We start from the raw sequence: 16305 nt of genomic DNA on the forward strand, positions 1-16305 counted from the left end.
CGCTGGGTCCTCCCTCCGTCACTCATGTTGGAGTGTGAGCTAGAGGCAGTGCCTTTGGCTCTGAGCTCTGGCGTCTTGAACCTTGTTTTGGGGGTTACAGACTCGCTAGTGTTGTGGGGTGTTGATCAACTTGTTCCCGACAGTAAGTTAAGAATTCCTGGATCATACCCCTCAGTCCTCATTAAACCTATTTGCTTTCACTTGTTTTTAACCCATTCTGTGTTTGGGTCTCTTCTCCCCAGTCCCTGCCCTACCTCTTCTGCCCCACGTCACCATGGCAGTTTCTCTTGGCCCTGTGTCTGATCCGGGGGCCGAAATGACCCTCCTGGAAATCAACCAGGAGCTTCAGTCTCAGCTGGAACAAAGCAAACAGGACTTTCGAGACCTCAAAGAGAAGTTCCTTGTCTCTGAGTCCACCACCTACATCCTGGCCAACGAGCTGCAAAAATACAGTAAGTCCTACAGGGTCATGGTCACCAGAGTGATGAGTGACCACTGTGCTCCCTCTAAGAAACTAGAAACTCTCCATACCTTTTCTTCTGTTCCCTGAGGCAAAATAAATTTAATTCTGACCACAATCCAGGAAAGGTACAAGTGGGTTTTTACCCTCAGTTTGCTGAGCATGGACAAACCGAGGCCCAAAGAGTTGAGGGACTTTTCCAGGTTGGCAGTGAGGTGTAGGTGGGATTAGCGTTAAAATCCCAGTGATTGATTCCTGGTACAGGGACAGAACTGCATGTTTCCCTCAGCATCCACTCTGTACGGAATCAGATCCTGCATCACTGTTGGCCTAAATGTCCGGGATTAATGAGCTCCATCAGTTCAGGCTTCTCTGAGGTCCCACTAGCAAAGCTCTGTGCTCCTTACACTGGGGAGACGGGGTGATGGTACCCACTGGGGGAAGCAGGTGATAGAACCTGCATTACAGGAGCCTGAACATGAGTGTGCTCCTCACTGACACTGTGGTATCCGTGAGTGATGCCATCAAGACAGAGACGACCCTGCTGAGTGGGAAGCTGTGCTTCCTGAGCACAGGCTTTTGTTTCTGAGTCCAAGGAAGCCACTTTGCCTCTTGTGGTGAGGTAGAGGGTGTTTCTGGGGAAATGAGAGAATCCATACCTCCTTTTCTGTGTCTCTCTGAGCTGGTGAACCTTTGGTGATGCAGGACTGCCAGCAGGTCTGGGTGACCTTGAGGGTCTGGGCTGTGAGACTTGTGCCCAAAGTCAGAATGATGGTAAGTGGGGGTGGCCACCAGCCCCAGTGAAAACTCAAGCCAGTGTCTGGGGCAGGCCCTTCCCTTCCACAGTCAGCCTCGCAATTGGAAGCTCAAGCACCTGTTCAGTAAGAGGGGGCTGTAGTGACGAAAGGGATCATGAGAACGGGGGCACGTGCGCAACAGAATGGTTGATTAGAAGGAACCTTGACGACTCTGAGCCTGAATCGGTGTCATTTTCCAACAAACCATTGTAGGAGGGGTTAAATTAAAATAACTGACAGAAAAGTAAAAATTGAAGCCTGCTATTTAAGAAAATGAAGAGATGAGGTTTTGAGAAAGGACAGACTAAGTTTTATTTACATCTTTTTTTTACAATCGTAACTTAACTGTAGAAACAAATTTTGAAGATGATGAGGAAGAAAGATGTCACCCAAGATCTTCGTGTCAAGGTAACACAGTGCAGTGGTGAAGAGCGTGGACACCGGTCCCGTCTTCCTGGGCTCAGATCTAAGCTGTGGATCTTTCTGTGCCTCAGTTTCCTCCTCCGTTAATATGGCGCTGTCATAGTGCCTACTTCTTTGAGTGACAGCAGTGAATTACATGAGTTATTTCTTTAAAGTTCCTAAAGCAGTTCTTTGCACAGATTAAACACTATTTATTAGTTCTTCCTTCTACTATTTTTAATTTAAAACAATTTTTTTTTTTGAGGAAGATTAGCCCTGAGCTAACATCTGTGCCCGTTTTCCTCTATTTTATATGTGGGACGCCAGCCACAGCATGGCTTGATAAGCAGTGGGTAGGTCCACGCCCAGGATCTGAACTGGTGAACCCTGGGCCACAGAAGCAGAGCATGAGAACTTAACCACTACCCCACTGGCCCGGCCCCTAAAACAAATTTTGTTAGAGTCTGTGCATATTTCCTTCACGGATGTATGGTTATGCATTATACTTTACAGAACCATATTCTCAAAAATTATTTTATCCTTAAGGTACTTGAGCTCAGGGGAACCAACAGTCAGTAGGCCTAGGGGCCTTCCCGAGCACACAGGGATCGCTACTTCATGCCTCTGCTTAGTGTTTTACTCAAGAGGCTGCAAGTCTTGGTAAAGTGGCCCAGGACTCAGGGTCAGTCTCAGGGGATGTGAATTCTGACCTTGCCAAACACCAGCTAATCTTGTCTGGTCACTTTCTCTTCCTTGGAGCTTCTCTTTGCTCAGCTCTCAAATGAGGAGTGACCAAATGCCATGTATTTGGGAGGCTGAGCAATAGGATGTGGAAATCTCAGTGGAGAGCCTGGTGCTGGGGTTATATCTCCCTCTGAGAGAAGATGGAGCCTGCCTCCTCCCTTGCAGGCAGTGACCACAGCAGCATGGCCAGCTTTCCACTGAGGCCGGCCTCTCTCTTTCCTCAGAGTGTGGAGCGTGCAAAGACATCATTGAATCAGTGCTGGGGGAGAAGCTGCAGTTCCAGGAGGGGAAGCTGACAGAGAAGCCAATGTTAGCGGAGAAGCTCAAGTAAGGGGGGATCTGTGCTGGGCGTCTGGTGGGAAGTTGTAGGAATCTCTGAAGGGGGCAAGGAGCAATGCTGGGCCAGGGGAAGGGCAGAATTTTTTATGGCAGCCATATGCGTACGAATATGAATAACACAATTAGAGAACAATAATTGGTAAATTATGGACTCCAATTACTCAAAGGCTCCTTGACTCTTTTTTTTAAAATAAAATTTATTGAGGTGAAATTCACATAACGTAAAGTTGACCAAATTCAAGTGAACCATTCAGTGGCACTTAGGACATTCACGATATGCAACACCACCATCATAAACCTTTCTTTTTTTTAAATGTGTTTATTTATTTGTTTGTTTTATTGTGGTAACATTGGTTTACAACATTATACAAATTTCAGGTATATATTGTTATACATTTCGATTTCTGTGTAGACAACATCATGTTCAGTTACCATCTATCACCACACACAGGTACCTAATCACCCTGCTCGCCCTCTTTCCTCCCCCCTCTCCATCTGGTAACCAACAATCCAACGCCTGTCTCTATGTGTTTGTCATTGTTTTTATCTTCTACTTATGAGTGAGATCATACTGTATTTGACTTTCTCCCTCTGACTTATTTCACACAATCACCTCCTGGCTGACTACAGCTTATCCTCCTTTCTTTCAACAAAAAGCTGTCATTCTAAAGTTTTTGAGAAACCTCCATAGTGTTTTCCACAGTGGCTGCACCAATTTGCCTTCCCACCAACAGTATACGAGGGTTTCCTTTTCTCCACCCGTATGTGGAATCTATAAAACAAAACAAAACAAACAGACTCATAGACACAGGGAACAAACTGGTGGTTACCAGAGTGGGGAGGGGTCTGGGGCGGGTAAAATGGATGAAAGCGATTAAGAGGTACAGACTTCCAGTTATAAAATCAATAAGTCATGGGGATGCAAAGTAGAGCATAGGGAATATAGTCCATAATATTGTAATAACTTTTTATGGTGATAGATGGTAGATAGACTTATCATGGTGATCATTTCATAATGTGTATGAACATTGAATCGCTATGACGTACGCCTGAAATTAATGGGATATTGCATATCAATGATAATCTAAATTTTTTTTAAAAAAATGCTGTCTCCTTGGCACTGTCCTTCTTGTGTTCTTTCCAGTTAGCTCCAGCTGTACCTGTCCACATTTTTGTGTCTGGTTCGGCGTCCATTAACTAACTAAGGCACTATGTGTATTTTTCCATGGAAACGGACATGGCCATTCAGTAAGGAACTGAAGGGACATCTTTCTAAAGCAGGTTTAGGGAGACATTTGGTTTTGTTGAAAGAAGAAAACAATGAATGGCCTGGCAAGGGATCCTACAGGAGCAGTTTCTGATACAGACGAAGCCTTGGTTTTACCTTCTTCTTTCTCTTTGCCACAGGCAGGTCAGCACACATGTGCCCGAATTGTGCTTCAAGGGCTCCTCGGGGGATGTTCTCACTGAAATCTCTATTAAAATTTGTATAATCTGTGGTTCAACTCTGCATTTTTTAAATGGTCTCTTCTGTGCCACCCTAGGAAATGTCATGTCCTAATCCAAGATCAGGCTCAAGAGCTGGCCCAGTTACGGCAAACGGTAGAGGAAGGCAAAGAAGTTTCTGTGCTCCTCAAGTACCACTTCACCCACAGGGACCCTGCCGCCTACCAGGGGCAGGGCTTCCAAGACCAACTGGCTAAGGGACGCAGGCTGGTGGAGCGCCTTGCCCAAAAGCTCAGCCCAGGTAAGGCAGTCATGTGCCCTGATTGCACTGAGCTGCTCCAAGAGATTCCACTCACAAGGGATATTTTTCAACCAGTTGTTCTGGTTTCCATGTCATATTTGGGGCCATAACAGGGCCAGCACTGGCAGGTGAGAACAGAGAGGAGAAATGCACTGGGCCACAGGCCATAGTGATCCAACTGTCTGCTTCCTCCCTGATGGACAGTGAATCACATTAATGGATTTTTGAATGTTGAACCTCCTTTGCATACCTGGAATCAATCTCACTTGGCTGTGGTATATAATTCTTCATATACTTTGTTGCATTCAATTTGTCAAATTTTGTTGATGATTTCTTCGCCTGTGTTTGTGAGACTTAATTGGCCTGTAATTTTCCTTTTTGTAACGTCTTTGTCTGGTTTTAGTATTAGGATAATGCTGACTTCATAGAACGTGTTAGGATTATTCCCTCTCTTTCTATTTCCTGGAAGAGATTGTAGAGAACTGGCCTAATTTCTTCCTTAAATGTTTGATAGAATTCACCAGTGAATTTATCTGGGCCTTGTGCTTTCTGTTTTGGAAGGTTCTTAATTATTGTTTCAATTTCTGTAGTAGATATAAGCCTATTCAGATGCTCTATTTCTCCATGCCTGAGTTTTGGTAGATTGTGTGTTTCAAGTAGTGGCTCTGTTTCAAATTTTAGGGCACAGATTGGCTCCTAACATTCCTTTATTACCCATTTGATGTCTGTGGGATCAGTAGTGCCGGTCCCTCTTTCACTTCTCATATGAGTAATTTGTATCTTCTCTCTTTTTTCTTAGTTAATCTGGCTAGAGGTTTATCAGTTTTATTGGGCATTTCTAAGAATGTGCTTCTGGGTTTGTTGATTTTCTCTGTTGATTTCCTGTTTTCAATTTCATTGATTTCTGCTCTAATTTTTATGACTGTTTTCTTCTGCTTGCATTGGGCTTAATTTGTTCTTCTTTTTCTAGTATTCTAGGATGGAAGCCTAGATTATTGCCTTTAGATCCTTCTTTTCTAATATATGCAATACGATGCCATAAATTTCCCTGTAAGCACTGCTTTTGCTGCATTCCACAAATTTTGAGTGTATTTTCATTTTCGTTCAGTTCAAAATATTTTTAGTTTTTTCTTAGGACTTCTTCTTTGACCAGTGTGTTGCTTAGCAGCCTATTGTTTCATCTACATCTGTATTTTGGAGTGTTGCAGCTATCTTTTTGTTATTGATTTCTAGTGTAATTCCATTGTGGTTTGAGAGCATGTTTTGTATATTTTCTATTTTAAATGTGTTAATGTGTGTTTTAATGGCCCAGACGGGGCCTACCTTAGCGAATGTTCCATGTGAGCTTGAGAAGAATGTGTGTTCAGCGCTTGTTTGATGAAGCGTTCTACAAATGTCAATTCTATCCAGTTGATTGATGGTGCTGTTTATTCAACTATATGCTTCCTGATTTTCTGCCTGCGGGTTCTGTCTGTTTGTGACAGAGGGGTGTTGAAATATCCCACTGTAATACTGGATTCATCTATTTCTTCTTGTAGTTCTCAGTTTTTGCCTCGTTTATTTTGGCACTCTTCTGCTAGATGCACCTTCAGAATTGTTATGTCTTCTTCGAGAATTGACCCCGTTTTGTTATGTAATACCCCTCTTTATCCCTGATCATTTTCATTGCTCTGAAGTCTGCTTTGTCTGAAATTGATTGAGCTACTGTGGCTTTCTTTTATCAGTGATAGTGTGGTATGTCTTTCTCCATCCTGTTTCTTTTATTATATCTGTGTCTTTTTATTTAAAGGGGATTTCTTATACACAACATCTAATTAAGTCTTATTTTTTCATCCACTCTGACAATCTATCTTTTAATTGGTGCATTTAGACCACTGACTTTGAAGGTTTTTGTTGATGTACTTGGATTAATGTCTACCATATTTGTTACTGTTTTATATTCATTGCTCTTTTTCTTGGTTTCTTTTTTTTTTTTTTTTTTTGTCTTGCACTCTTTTTCTGTCTTCTCTGGTTGTAAAAAAGAATTTTATGTGATTCCAGTGTTTTCTCCTCTCTTGGCACATCAGCTATACTTCTAGTTTTTTTTCTTTCATTTTTTTCAGTGGTTGCTCTGGAGTTTGCCATATACATTTACAAATAACCCAAGCCCTCTTTCAAATAACAATATACTGCTTCATGGCTAACACAAGTGCATTATAACAGAGTATTCCTGATTCATTCCACCCATCCATTAGAGCATTGCTGTCATTCATTTCACTTTTCCATAAGCTTTGATCTCTGAGTACATTATTGCAGCTATTATTTTGAACTGTTATCACATAGATCAATCAAGAATAAGACAAATAAACTGTTTTATTTTAATTTATTCCTTCTCTAATGCTCCTACTTTCTTTGTGTAGATCCCAGTTTCTGACTTACATCATTTTCCTTTGTTCTGAGGAATTTCTTTTGACATTTCTTGCAAGGCAGGTCTACTGGTGACAAAGTCCTCAATTTTTATTTGTCTAGGAAAGTCTGTCTTTTTCTTTCACTTATGAGGGATAAGTTACTGGATACAGAATTCCAGGTTGGTGGGGTTTTTTTCTTAAACTCCCTTCTCTCCTTGCTTGCATGGTTTCAGAAGAGAAGTCTGATAGAATTCTTATCGTTACTCTTCTCTAGGTAAGGTGTTTTCCCCTCTGGCTTCTTTTAAAGTTTTCTTTTGTCTTTGATTTTCTGCAATGGGAATATGATACTCTTTCCTAGGTGTATATTTTTTGGTATTTCCCTGCTTGGCATTCTCTGAGCTTCCTGGATCTGTGGTTTTGTGTCTATAATTAATTGAAGGAAATTCTCAGTCATTATTGCTTCAAATACTCTTTCCGTTTTCTGTCCGTGCTCCTTCTGATATTCCCATTATGCATATTTACACCTCTTGTCCTTGTCCCACAGTTCTTCGAAGTTCAGTTCCTTTTCCTTAATTTTCCTCTTTGAATTTCAGTTTTAGGCATTTCTATTGATATTATTAATGTCTTCTTTAGGTTTGTTAATAGTTGCTTTATGTACTTTGGTGCCCTGTGTTGGGTGCATAGATATTTATAAGTGTTATTTCTTCTTGATGGAATGTCCCTTTGATCATTATATACTGCCCCTCTTTGTCTCTCTTTGTCTGTCTTATCTTGAAGTCTACTTTGTCTGATAAAAGAATTGCAACACCTGCTTTCTTTTGTTTGCCATTATCTTGGACTATCCTCTTCCATCCCTTCACTCTGAGGCTGTGTTTGTCACTGGAGCTTAGATGTGTTTCCTGGAGGAAGCATATTGTTGGGTCTTGTTCTTTAATCCGTCTCGCCACTCTGTGTCTTTTTATTGGAGAATTCAATCCATTTACGTTTGGGGTGACTATCGATATATGAGGGCTTAATGCTGCCATTTTATCACTCGTTTTCCAGTTCTCCTGTGTTTCCTTTGTTTCTCATCCTGTGTATTTTGGTCTGCCAATCGAGTTTTGTAGTTTTTAATGTTGTGTTTCTTTGTTTTCTCCTTATTTATTATTTGTGTCTCTGTTCTGCTGCTTTGTTTAGTGGTTACCCTGAGGTTTGTATTCAAGATTTTGTGGATAAGATAGTCCCTGTTCTGATGGCCTCTAATTTCCTTAGACTAAACCAATTCAGTCCCTTTCCTCTTCCCCTCCTAAGTTGTTTTTCTGACATCTTATTCCATCTTGTGTTATGAGTGTGTGGTTAAAATGACAAGATTATCTTTGTTTTTTGGTGTTTTCCTTCCCTTTGCCTTTAATGCTATACATGAGTATTTGGTATCCTGCTCTGATTGTGTCTACCTGTTTAACTCCTTACTCTGTGCTTTGTAACCCTTTCCCCTCCCTGTTTTTTTTCAAGAATGAGGGCCTTCTTAAGGATTTCTTGTAGGGGGAGTCTTGTGGGCACAAACTCCCTTAGCTTATGTTTGTCTGGGAAAGTTTTTATTTCTCCATCATATCTGAAGGATATTTTTGCTGGATAGAGTATTCTTGGCTGAAAGTTTTTGTCCTTCTATGATTTGAATATGCCATTCCAGTCTCTCCTAGCCTGTAAAGTTTCTGCAAGAAATTTGCTGAAAGCCTGATGGGAGTTTCTTTGTAGGTTATTTTCTTCTGCCTTGCTGCTCTGAGTATTCTTTCTCTGTCATTCAGTTTTGCCAGTTTCACTACTATATACCTTGCACTAGGTCTTTTTACATTGACGTATTTAGGAGGTCTGGCAGCCTCTTCCACATGGATTTCCTTCCCTAGGTTTAGGAAGTTCTCTGCTCTTCTTTCTTTGAACAAGCTTTCTGCTCCATTCACCTTCTCTTCTCCTTCTTGAATACCTAGAATTCTTGTTTCATTTCCTAATTGAGTTGGATATTTCTCGGAGACTTTCTTCATTTCTTTTTAGTCTTAGTTCTCTCTCCTTCTCTATCTGGAGCATTTCAACATGTTTATCTTCAATTATGCTGATACTCTCCTCTATGTTGTCCACTTGAGCATTCAGGGAATCCATATTTTGTTTTATTTCTTCCATTGTGTCTTTCATCTCTAATATTTTTGATTGATTCTTCTTTATAGTTTCAATCTCTTTTGTGAAGTAGCTCCTGAACTCATTGAATGGTTTTTCTACATTCTCTTTTACCTTGTTGAGTTTTTTTATGATAGCTGTTTTGAATTCTTTGTCATTTAGACTACATATTTCTGCATCCTCGGGACTGATTTCTGGGTACTTGACATTTTCTCTCTGGTCTGGAGATCTAATATAGTGTTTTGTGTTGCTAGAGGTGATGGCTCTGTTCTTATGCATCCTGATATTATTTGGTTGCAGTTACCACATATCGCCACTTGGTAGGAGTCAAGAGCTGCATATTCTGAGCCCTCTGCCTTCAACCAAAATCCCAGGGGCTGGAGCTGGAGTTGGGCAGCTGGGAGGAGGGGCACTTTCTCCTGCATGCTCTTGGGGCCTTCACACTCTGCTCTCCTGGGGTGTTGGCTTGATAAGGTTACCCCCCACAAAAGCTTTCTCCCCAGTAGAGGGCTTCCCTCTAGGCTGCAAGGGGGAGTCCTTGAAGTTGCCACGAATGAACATCTCTTCCCCCATTCCTTCCCTCTGGGAGGACTCTGGTGGTCCTGATCACAGTCTTTAGGGGAGGAAGAGAAGATTTCTCTTACCACATTCCACCTCCTCTGAGGGGGGCTCCAGCCTCTCTGCCCACAGTCATATGGCTGGGTGGGTCTCTATGATATTTTTTGTGTTGTGTTTGGATGTCTTCTCTTGGAGTAGGGATTTTTTTTTTGTTGTGTATTGGAAGGGAATGATTTCTGAGAGACCTCGCTCCACCATGATGCTGATGTCACTCCTCCAATAGCATGCTTTTTAATGTTGTGTTAAAAGCCAAACATGATGTACTCGGTAAAGGATTTGAGGTAAATAGGCCTTAGTGTGAGGTTTTGTCTTTATCTGCCTAGGGGTCAGGCTGGGTTTCCTGTTTACTGTAGCTATAGCTGTCAAAGGCTTAAATCTCCTCTGGCATATTTGGTTTTGTGTCCCCTGTTGTCTTGAGTTTCCCTAGAGATTTCTGCCTAAATGAGGCCTGAGCCTTGCAGTTCTCTCAGTTGTATTGCCCTGTTATCATAGAGATTCCTACTGATGTGGTGGTAAGGTGTTTGTCTGTGTGGAACCATTCTATCATCCTTTTGATCAGGTCTCAGTCTTTGAGTCAGCCTGTGTCCCTGGGTGCTGGCCTTCACACCACTTCTCAGGGTTCTCCCTCCTACCCCCCTCAATGGAAAAGAAAGGCTAGAGAGGGCTGGAACTGGGTACTTTCTTTAAAGATTCCTGTTTACAGCAAACTATTGACAGTTTACAGGAAACTGATCCCAGGAAAGTTGGGATCTGGTTAAATCCCAGTTGGTTAAACTCTGGTAAAATAGTTTCTTTGAGAACAGGTCTTGTCAAGAAAATCAGAATGCTTTAGATATACCTCAGAATGGCTGCTTTCCTCTCACTCTGCCAGAAGTGCAAGGAGATTTTTCTCTAGGCTTCACTGTGAGAAACTGATAGGGTCCTGGACATAAAACTCTCCAGAAGTGTGGGGGCTCTCCTAAGACTGGGCCCCCCTGATGCATTAAACTCAAACTTCTCTGCACCAAGTATCTAGCAGGTAGTCAATTACATGTTAAGTTTTCCTATTCTGGTGCTGGCTCCCGCCTAGGTTTCTGCTCCAATAAGTTGTAATTCTCTGTATTCACCTAGCCTGTCTGTATTTCCAGCTTGGGGGGCAGCAGTTTGCTCTCTGACCTTCATTCTCTGATGGATCTAAGAAGACTGGTTATTTTCAGTTTGTTCATCTTTTTTCTTGTTCTGAGGACAGGAGTGATGAATTCCAAGATTCTTACCTGGTGGACCAGAAACTGGAAGTCTCCCCAGACGTCTTGACGGGAGAGTGAGAGGATTGTTTATTGTCTCCTTAGAGAAAGTTCTCACCGTGCCTGAGAACTAGCTTTATGTCAAGATGGATGATACAGTTGTAGAAGTCCAGAGGGAAGCTGGACAAGTACATGGATCTTGGGAACAAAAGATACTTCTAACATTTTTTCCAATACCAGGTAGAGCATGCCATGATGGTGATCTACCAGCTCAGGGAAACTGTCTGATGGATCATAGAAACATGCCAGAACATTTATTTAATACAAATAAGAGATCTTTCTGTACAGTTCTCTCAATGTACCCTGAAATCATACATAGGTATTTATACCTTCATGACCAGACAGGCCACTCTGTTTATAATGAGTGGCATGGAAATACTTAATGCCTCACTGGACATTTCTGAATTTGTTTGCAGAACATCATGAACATGAGGAGCATGAAGAAGAAAAAGCATCACTGGACCCCAGGTAACAAGGAATGCTCAGGGCCTGGAAGAGAATGGATGAAATATGAGGATGATCATCAAATGAACATACCAAGAGGTCAAAAGTAGCCACAGATTTCAAATGCAAAAGTAGCAAAAACTGCTGATTGAATGATGACATTCATTCAACCAGTAAGGAAATAGCCTTCTAAAAGGTTGTCCATTGTCTTTGTGATACGTGTAAACCTTACCTAAGGGAAATTAACCAGTCTCGGGGAATTTGTTGTAGTCACAGAATCCATCTGTTCACTCCACTATGGCTAAATTCAAGATGAGATGCATATCTGCTTTCTGCACGATGGGCTTTAGCTTGTTAGCAGGGATTTCATAGCAAGAAATGTAATTAGACCCCTCAAAAATCATATCACGTCACAATATTGTTAGAAAGAGGTCTAGAAGGCACAAGATCCCTGGGAATCTACAATATGTCAGGAACCTGTATTCCCTGGGCTGACGTATGTAACATTCAATACAATTTCTGCGCATGGTTGAGCCACTGTTCTGGTTCTCTGTGTCTGCTGAGTGCCATTGCTGTACCATACAGGTAGAGTTGATTCTCCTTCCTCATTGAGTGCTATCTGGCCAGTTCACTGAGCACCCACTCCCCTCTTTCCTGCCCTCTGGGGCAGCCACACACTGCCCTCATCACAGGAGGACTGTTTTCTTTCTCTTTGAGGGGACTGTCCCTTGCCTTCTGTGACCAATCCCTCCACCTCCAATCAGGACCACCTGGGACTCTGGCATGCAATCCTTCTTGGTTTCATCATATCCTTTTTCCCCTGGCCTGAGCACAGAGCTACAGGAAAACAAGAGAGTGAATGAAGCCCTGAAGGGCTCAGTGGATGAAGGCCCTATGACTTCTTCCAGTCACCAGGACCTGTCTGCTTCCCATGAGCTTCCCAGCACCAATGTCTTCTTGTCTGAGGAGCACGCAGACTGTTCTGCACTGGGTGCAGCTACTGAGTACTCCCATCGTCAAGAGAAGAGAGCTCCAACAGGTCTCCCAGGTAGTGTCCATATTCTTTGTGCCCCACACCTCTGTCCAGGTAGAGAGGTGTCATCTCTGCCAGCTGGCCCTGAAGACTTATCTTGATTTGAATCAGAACCTACGACTCAGTTTTAAGCATACACATCAGGTGGGTCAGGTAGTTCAACACTCTTCCGAGTCCCAGGCCAAATCTCTGTCATCCCCGTTACCATGCCTGCTCCACTCCAAACAGCAGTCTCTGTCTCCTCTAAGTTGGCTTGTCCTCAATAAGGAGCCATCTAAGTGTCAAAGATAAACACCTCTTGAATGGCTCTGGAATTTTCCCTGAATGCATGGCGTGAACCCTGGCACCCTCCACAACTTTGAATAGCAAGAATCCTGTTCTCTAGGTGGCACCAAAGATTCTTTCCAATTTATGAGTGAATAAATTCCATCCATCAGTCTAGTCTCAGTGTATAACTTCATCCAAACCAACTGCAGCCAGGATACCTGATGGACTAAGAGCTTAATCTTGCAGCAACATTTCCAGAAAGCAACTAGATGAGCTGCTCATGACCTCTGAAATAATATGTTCACTTTTTGCCCAGGTTCAGGGCAGAGAACATTGTGATATTAATCTACGAAGTCAGAGACAGTCTGCCCAATGACTCAGGAAAGGAAGCCTGGTCACTTTCGGAAGACACAACCCGAGGCCTCCTGAAATATTCTGAGAATATCCTGTTCTCACACTGAGAATACTTGTGTCCCTGTGTTTAAATAGGCCCCTGGGTTGGTAATGTGTCAAGAAGCAACTTTTTTGTGTGACTGGCCCTGTCCGAATTTATTTTCAGAAACTCGAAAGGACCAGAAGGATGAGGAAAGAGAACAGCCAACAGCCCCCAGGTAACTGATAATCCTGGCTGTGAATGCAATGGTGACATCTGAAGATCTCAAATCCTGGGAAAAGCAGAAAGTGCCAAATAGACGTATTTCATCCAATCAGACAAGCACGAATTACCCCTTTTAAGAATGCTGTCTATTTTCTTGCGAGTTGTCCTGTTAGTTTCCACTTGGTATAAATTTCTCAAGTTTAGGAACCTAGAATCAGTTTGACACAAGGCAAAGTAACAAATCTTAGAGATTTCCTGCACTCAGGGAGACCATGTGTCCTCTCTTGTTCGGGGAAAACTAAGATAAGATGCATAACTTCTGTCTGCACATTTGGCCAGTTTCTTGGTGAGAATTTCATAGCATGACATATAGCTAGACAAAAATGTGTATATGGTATTACAGTATTGAGAGAAACAGGCCTAGAAGGCACAAGATGTCTGGGAGCCCACAATGCCCCAGGAGCCTTTACTCACTGGGCCTCTGTAAGAAAAGTGGAACAGAAGTTATGCTTTGGAGTTGTAGGAGCTCCTGTGGTTCTCGTTGTGTGCTCTGTGTCATGACTGTGCCATAGAGGAGAGCTGAGTCTCCTTCCTCATTAACTTGTTATCTGGACAGGGCAGTGAGCACCTGCCGCCCTCTCTCCCACCACCACGGCAGCGTCACTTAGTTGCAGTCATACAAGGATTGTTATCTTCTTCCTACTTCAAGGGATGCCCTCTTTACCTTCTGTGACATCTCCCTTAGTCTTCCAGTCAGAACCAGTTGGGATGTTGTGGTGTCCAATCTTTCCTTGTTTAATATTCTGTTATCTTTGTGCCTCTGGGCTCAGCAGGGAGCTCCAGGAGGAGGAAATGAATGATATGCTCCAGGATTCTTTGGATGAACAGTATTTGACTCTTTCCAGTCACCATGACTTGTCTGACTCCTGCCTCCCTCCCGATAGTCCCACCATCCCATCTGATGAGCATGAAATCTGCTCTTGTCTGGATGGAGCCTGTGAGTACTCTATTGTAAAGAGGACAAGCTCCGAATGTTCTCCAGGTAGCCTCCAAGTTCTTTGTGCTCACACCTCTGTCCAGGTACAGAAATGTCTCTTTGATGGCAGGCCCTGGAGACCCATCATGGTTTGAATCAGAATCTAAGATTCAGTTGTAAGCACAGACATCGGGTGGGTCAAGTAGCTGTACACCCTTGCAAGTCCCAGGTCAAATCTCTGTCACCCTGGGGCCCAATGCCAAGTACAGGCTGGTGAACACCAGGTAAACCAGAGTGGGGAGATTGAAGAGATCATAACACGCTTCCAGCCATGCTGATGCTTGTGCACAACGGGAGTCTCCATGAGCTCTTTCTATAAAGATGGCCCTCTGATCTCTCCTGTAATTTTCTTCCTAATTGAGTTCCTGAACTGAGCATTAATGACTGTCCAAGTAGGGTGGTAGTCTTGCCTATCTCTTTGGAGATGTTGTTACCATGGTTCCTCAGCTCTGAACTCCGGTCTCTCTCACCTCTGAGACATCTTGTCCTTGCTAAGCAGTCTGCTGAGGAAAAAGACAAAGATACCTCTGTCTTTCCATGTCTGGAGTTTGCCCTGAAATCAAGGCATGGGCCCTGGTGCCCCCACCTCTATGAATCACCCAGGTCCCTGGCCTCTCGAAAGCGCCAAATATGCTTTCCTACGTGGGGTGTATGGATTCCATCCATCAGTCTTGTCTTGGTGTATAATCCCATCTGTCTCACCAAAGACCAGGGTGTCTGCTGGGGCCAAGCTGACTCTTTCAGCAACACCTATTGAAGGCTGCTGACATGTTCCTTGTGCTTTTGGGGAAGAAAGACATGTTTAACTGGTTGCTCAACTCAGGGCAGAGGCTATGGGGATGACGATCTACCAGGGCTGGGTCAATTTGCTTGATGGCTCAAGAAGGCAAGCCCGGCCGCTTCTCACAAGGCCCAACTTGAGGCCTCCTGCAGTGTTCCTCTCAGAAGACGCTGGTTTTGCTCAAAGAATATTGCTATCCCTGTGCTTGTATAGTTTGGGGAAGGGAGAGATGTCTCTGTCCTACTCAATCGGCACTTTAAGGACCTACTCACTACAATGACCTTGACAATGACAAATAAAAATGGCAAGCAATAGGATATTGGAGTATATCAGGAAGCCATTTGGTATAAACCTAATTCGGCCTGACTTTGTTTTTTCCAAAAGGGCCTGACTGTGGCTATTGAGCATGCACTGTATATCTGCTTAGACATTTCCTATGGCCAGAACAAAGGCCTTTGAGATAAAGGTGCAGCTTCCCCCCACATTAGAATTTCCTTAGGGATAAGCATTTTTCCTTAGGCTAGGAACTGATTGCTGCACTCACCTTTGACCACCCAGCTCACCTGTGACCACTCAGCTGGAGACAACAGACTGCCACCCTGCTGTGTTCACTGAGACAGAAGACCTACCTGCTGTGTCCATCATTCGGCTGTGCCGACAGAGCAGTCATGAGACTATTGTAAAAGGGACATTTCAATCCTATGTGAAACATCCTCTCTGGGGGTATATAACCACTCTGTGCACCCCACTTCTTCGGTGCCCTTTCTTCCTTCGGGAAGAAAGGCCCCGGGTTATAATCCTCAGATTTAAGCTCAGAATAAACTCACCCAAATTTTCATTTATAGATTGGTTATGGATTATTTTCGTCGACAACAACTACCAGGGACAGGGTTTGCAAGAGCAACTGGCTGTGGGATGCAGGCTGTCATAGGGCTTCACCCACAATCTGAGCCCAGGTAAGGCGGCCACAGGCCCTGATTCCACTGAGCCCCTCCCACGTCCTCAGCTCACAAGGGACTCTATACAGTCACTCGTCATGTTTTTCCCAGCTGTCCTGGTTTTAATGTCACATTTTGGGCCATGACAGGACCAGGTCTGCCTGAGTGGTAAAACAGAGGAGAAATGCAGCAGGTGGAGGTCATAGTGTTGCAATCATTGCTTCCTCCCTGATGGACCATGGCCTTTGGGGCAGGAGGCAGCCTCCACCCAGTGTTAGAACAC

The 16305-nt window shown here is 43.4% G+C and overlaps 2 protein-coding genes across 4 annotated transcripts in view; both read left to right on the plus strand.

The window, feature by feature from the left end:
- The window catches only part of LOC139081581 (putative NBPF family member NBPF5), a 17177-nt gene continuing 872 nt past the window's right edge, over positions 1-16305 (plus strand). Inside the window, exons 1-7 of one of the 3 annotated variants that reach the window (XR_011536702.1) lie at positions 1-142; positions 243-452; positions 2628-2730; positions 4287-4489; positions 11342-12417; positions 13229-15807; positions 15930-16040. Coding sequence is in view for 1 of the 3 variants with exons in the window: in XM_070607628.1 (XP_070463729.1) it covers positions 25-142; positions 243-452; positions 2628-2730; positions 4287-4489; positions 11342-11397 (690 nt within the window). In the remaining 2 variants the exon portion in view is untranslated. Of the gene's footprint in view, positions 143-242; positions 453-2627; positions 2731-4286; positions 4490-11341; positions 13195-13228; positions 16041-16305 lie in introns of those variants that run through there. The other 2 variants (XR_011536701.1, XM_070607628.1) reach the window with 2 other exon arrangements.
- The window catches only part of LOC103548375 (NBPF family member NBPF8-like), an 18427-nt gene continuing 14385 nt past the window's right edge, over positions 12264-16305 (plus strand). The window contains exons 1-3 of the mRNA XM_070607619.1: positions 12264-12417; positions 13229-13280; positions 14101-14264. Coding sequence (XP_070463720.1) covers positions 12264-12417; positions 13229-13280; positions 14101-14264 — 370 coding nt within the window. The remainder of the gene's footprint in view (positions 12418-13228; positions 13281-14100; positions 14265-16305) is intronic.

The sequence above is a fragment of the Equus przewalskii genome, unplaced genomic scaffold (assembly GCF_037783145.1).
Source record: "Equus przewalskii isolate Varuska unplaced genomic scaffold, EquPr2 ChrUn-13, whole genome shotgun sequence".
NCBI classification, from domain to species: domain Eukaryota; kingdom Metazoa; phylum Chordata; class Mammalia; order Perissodactyla; family Equidae; genus Equus; species Equus przewalskii.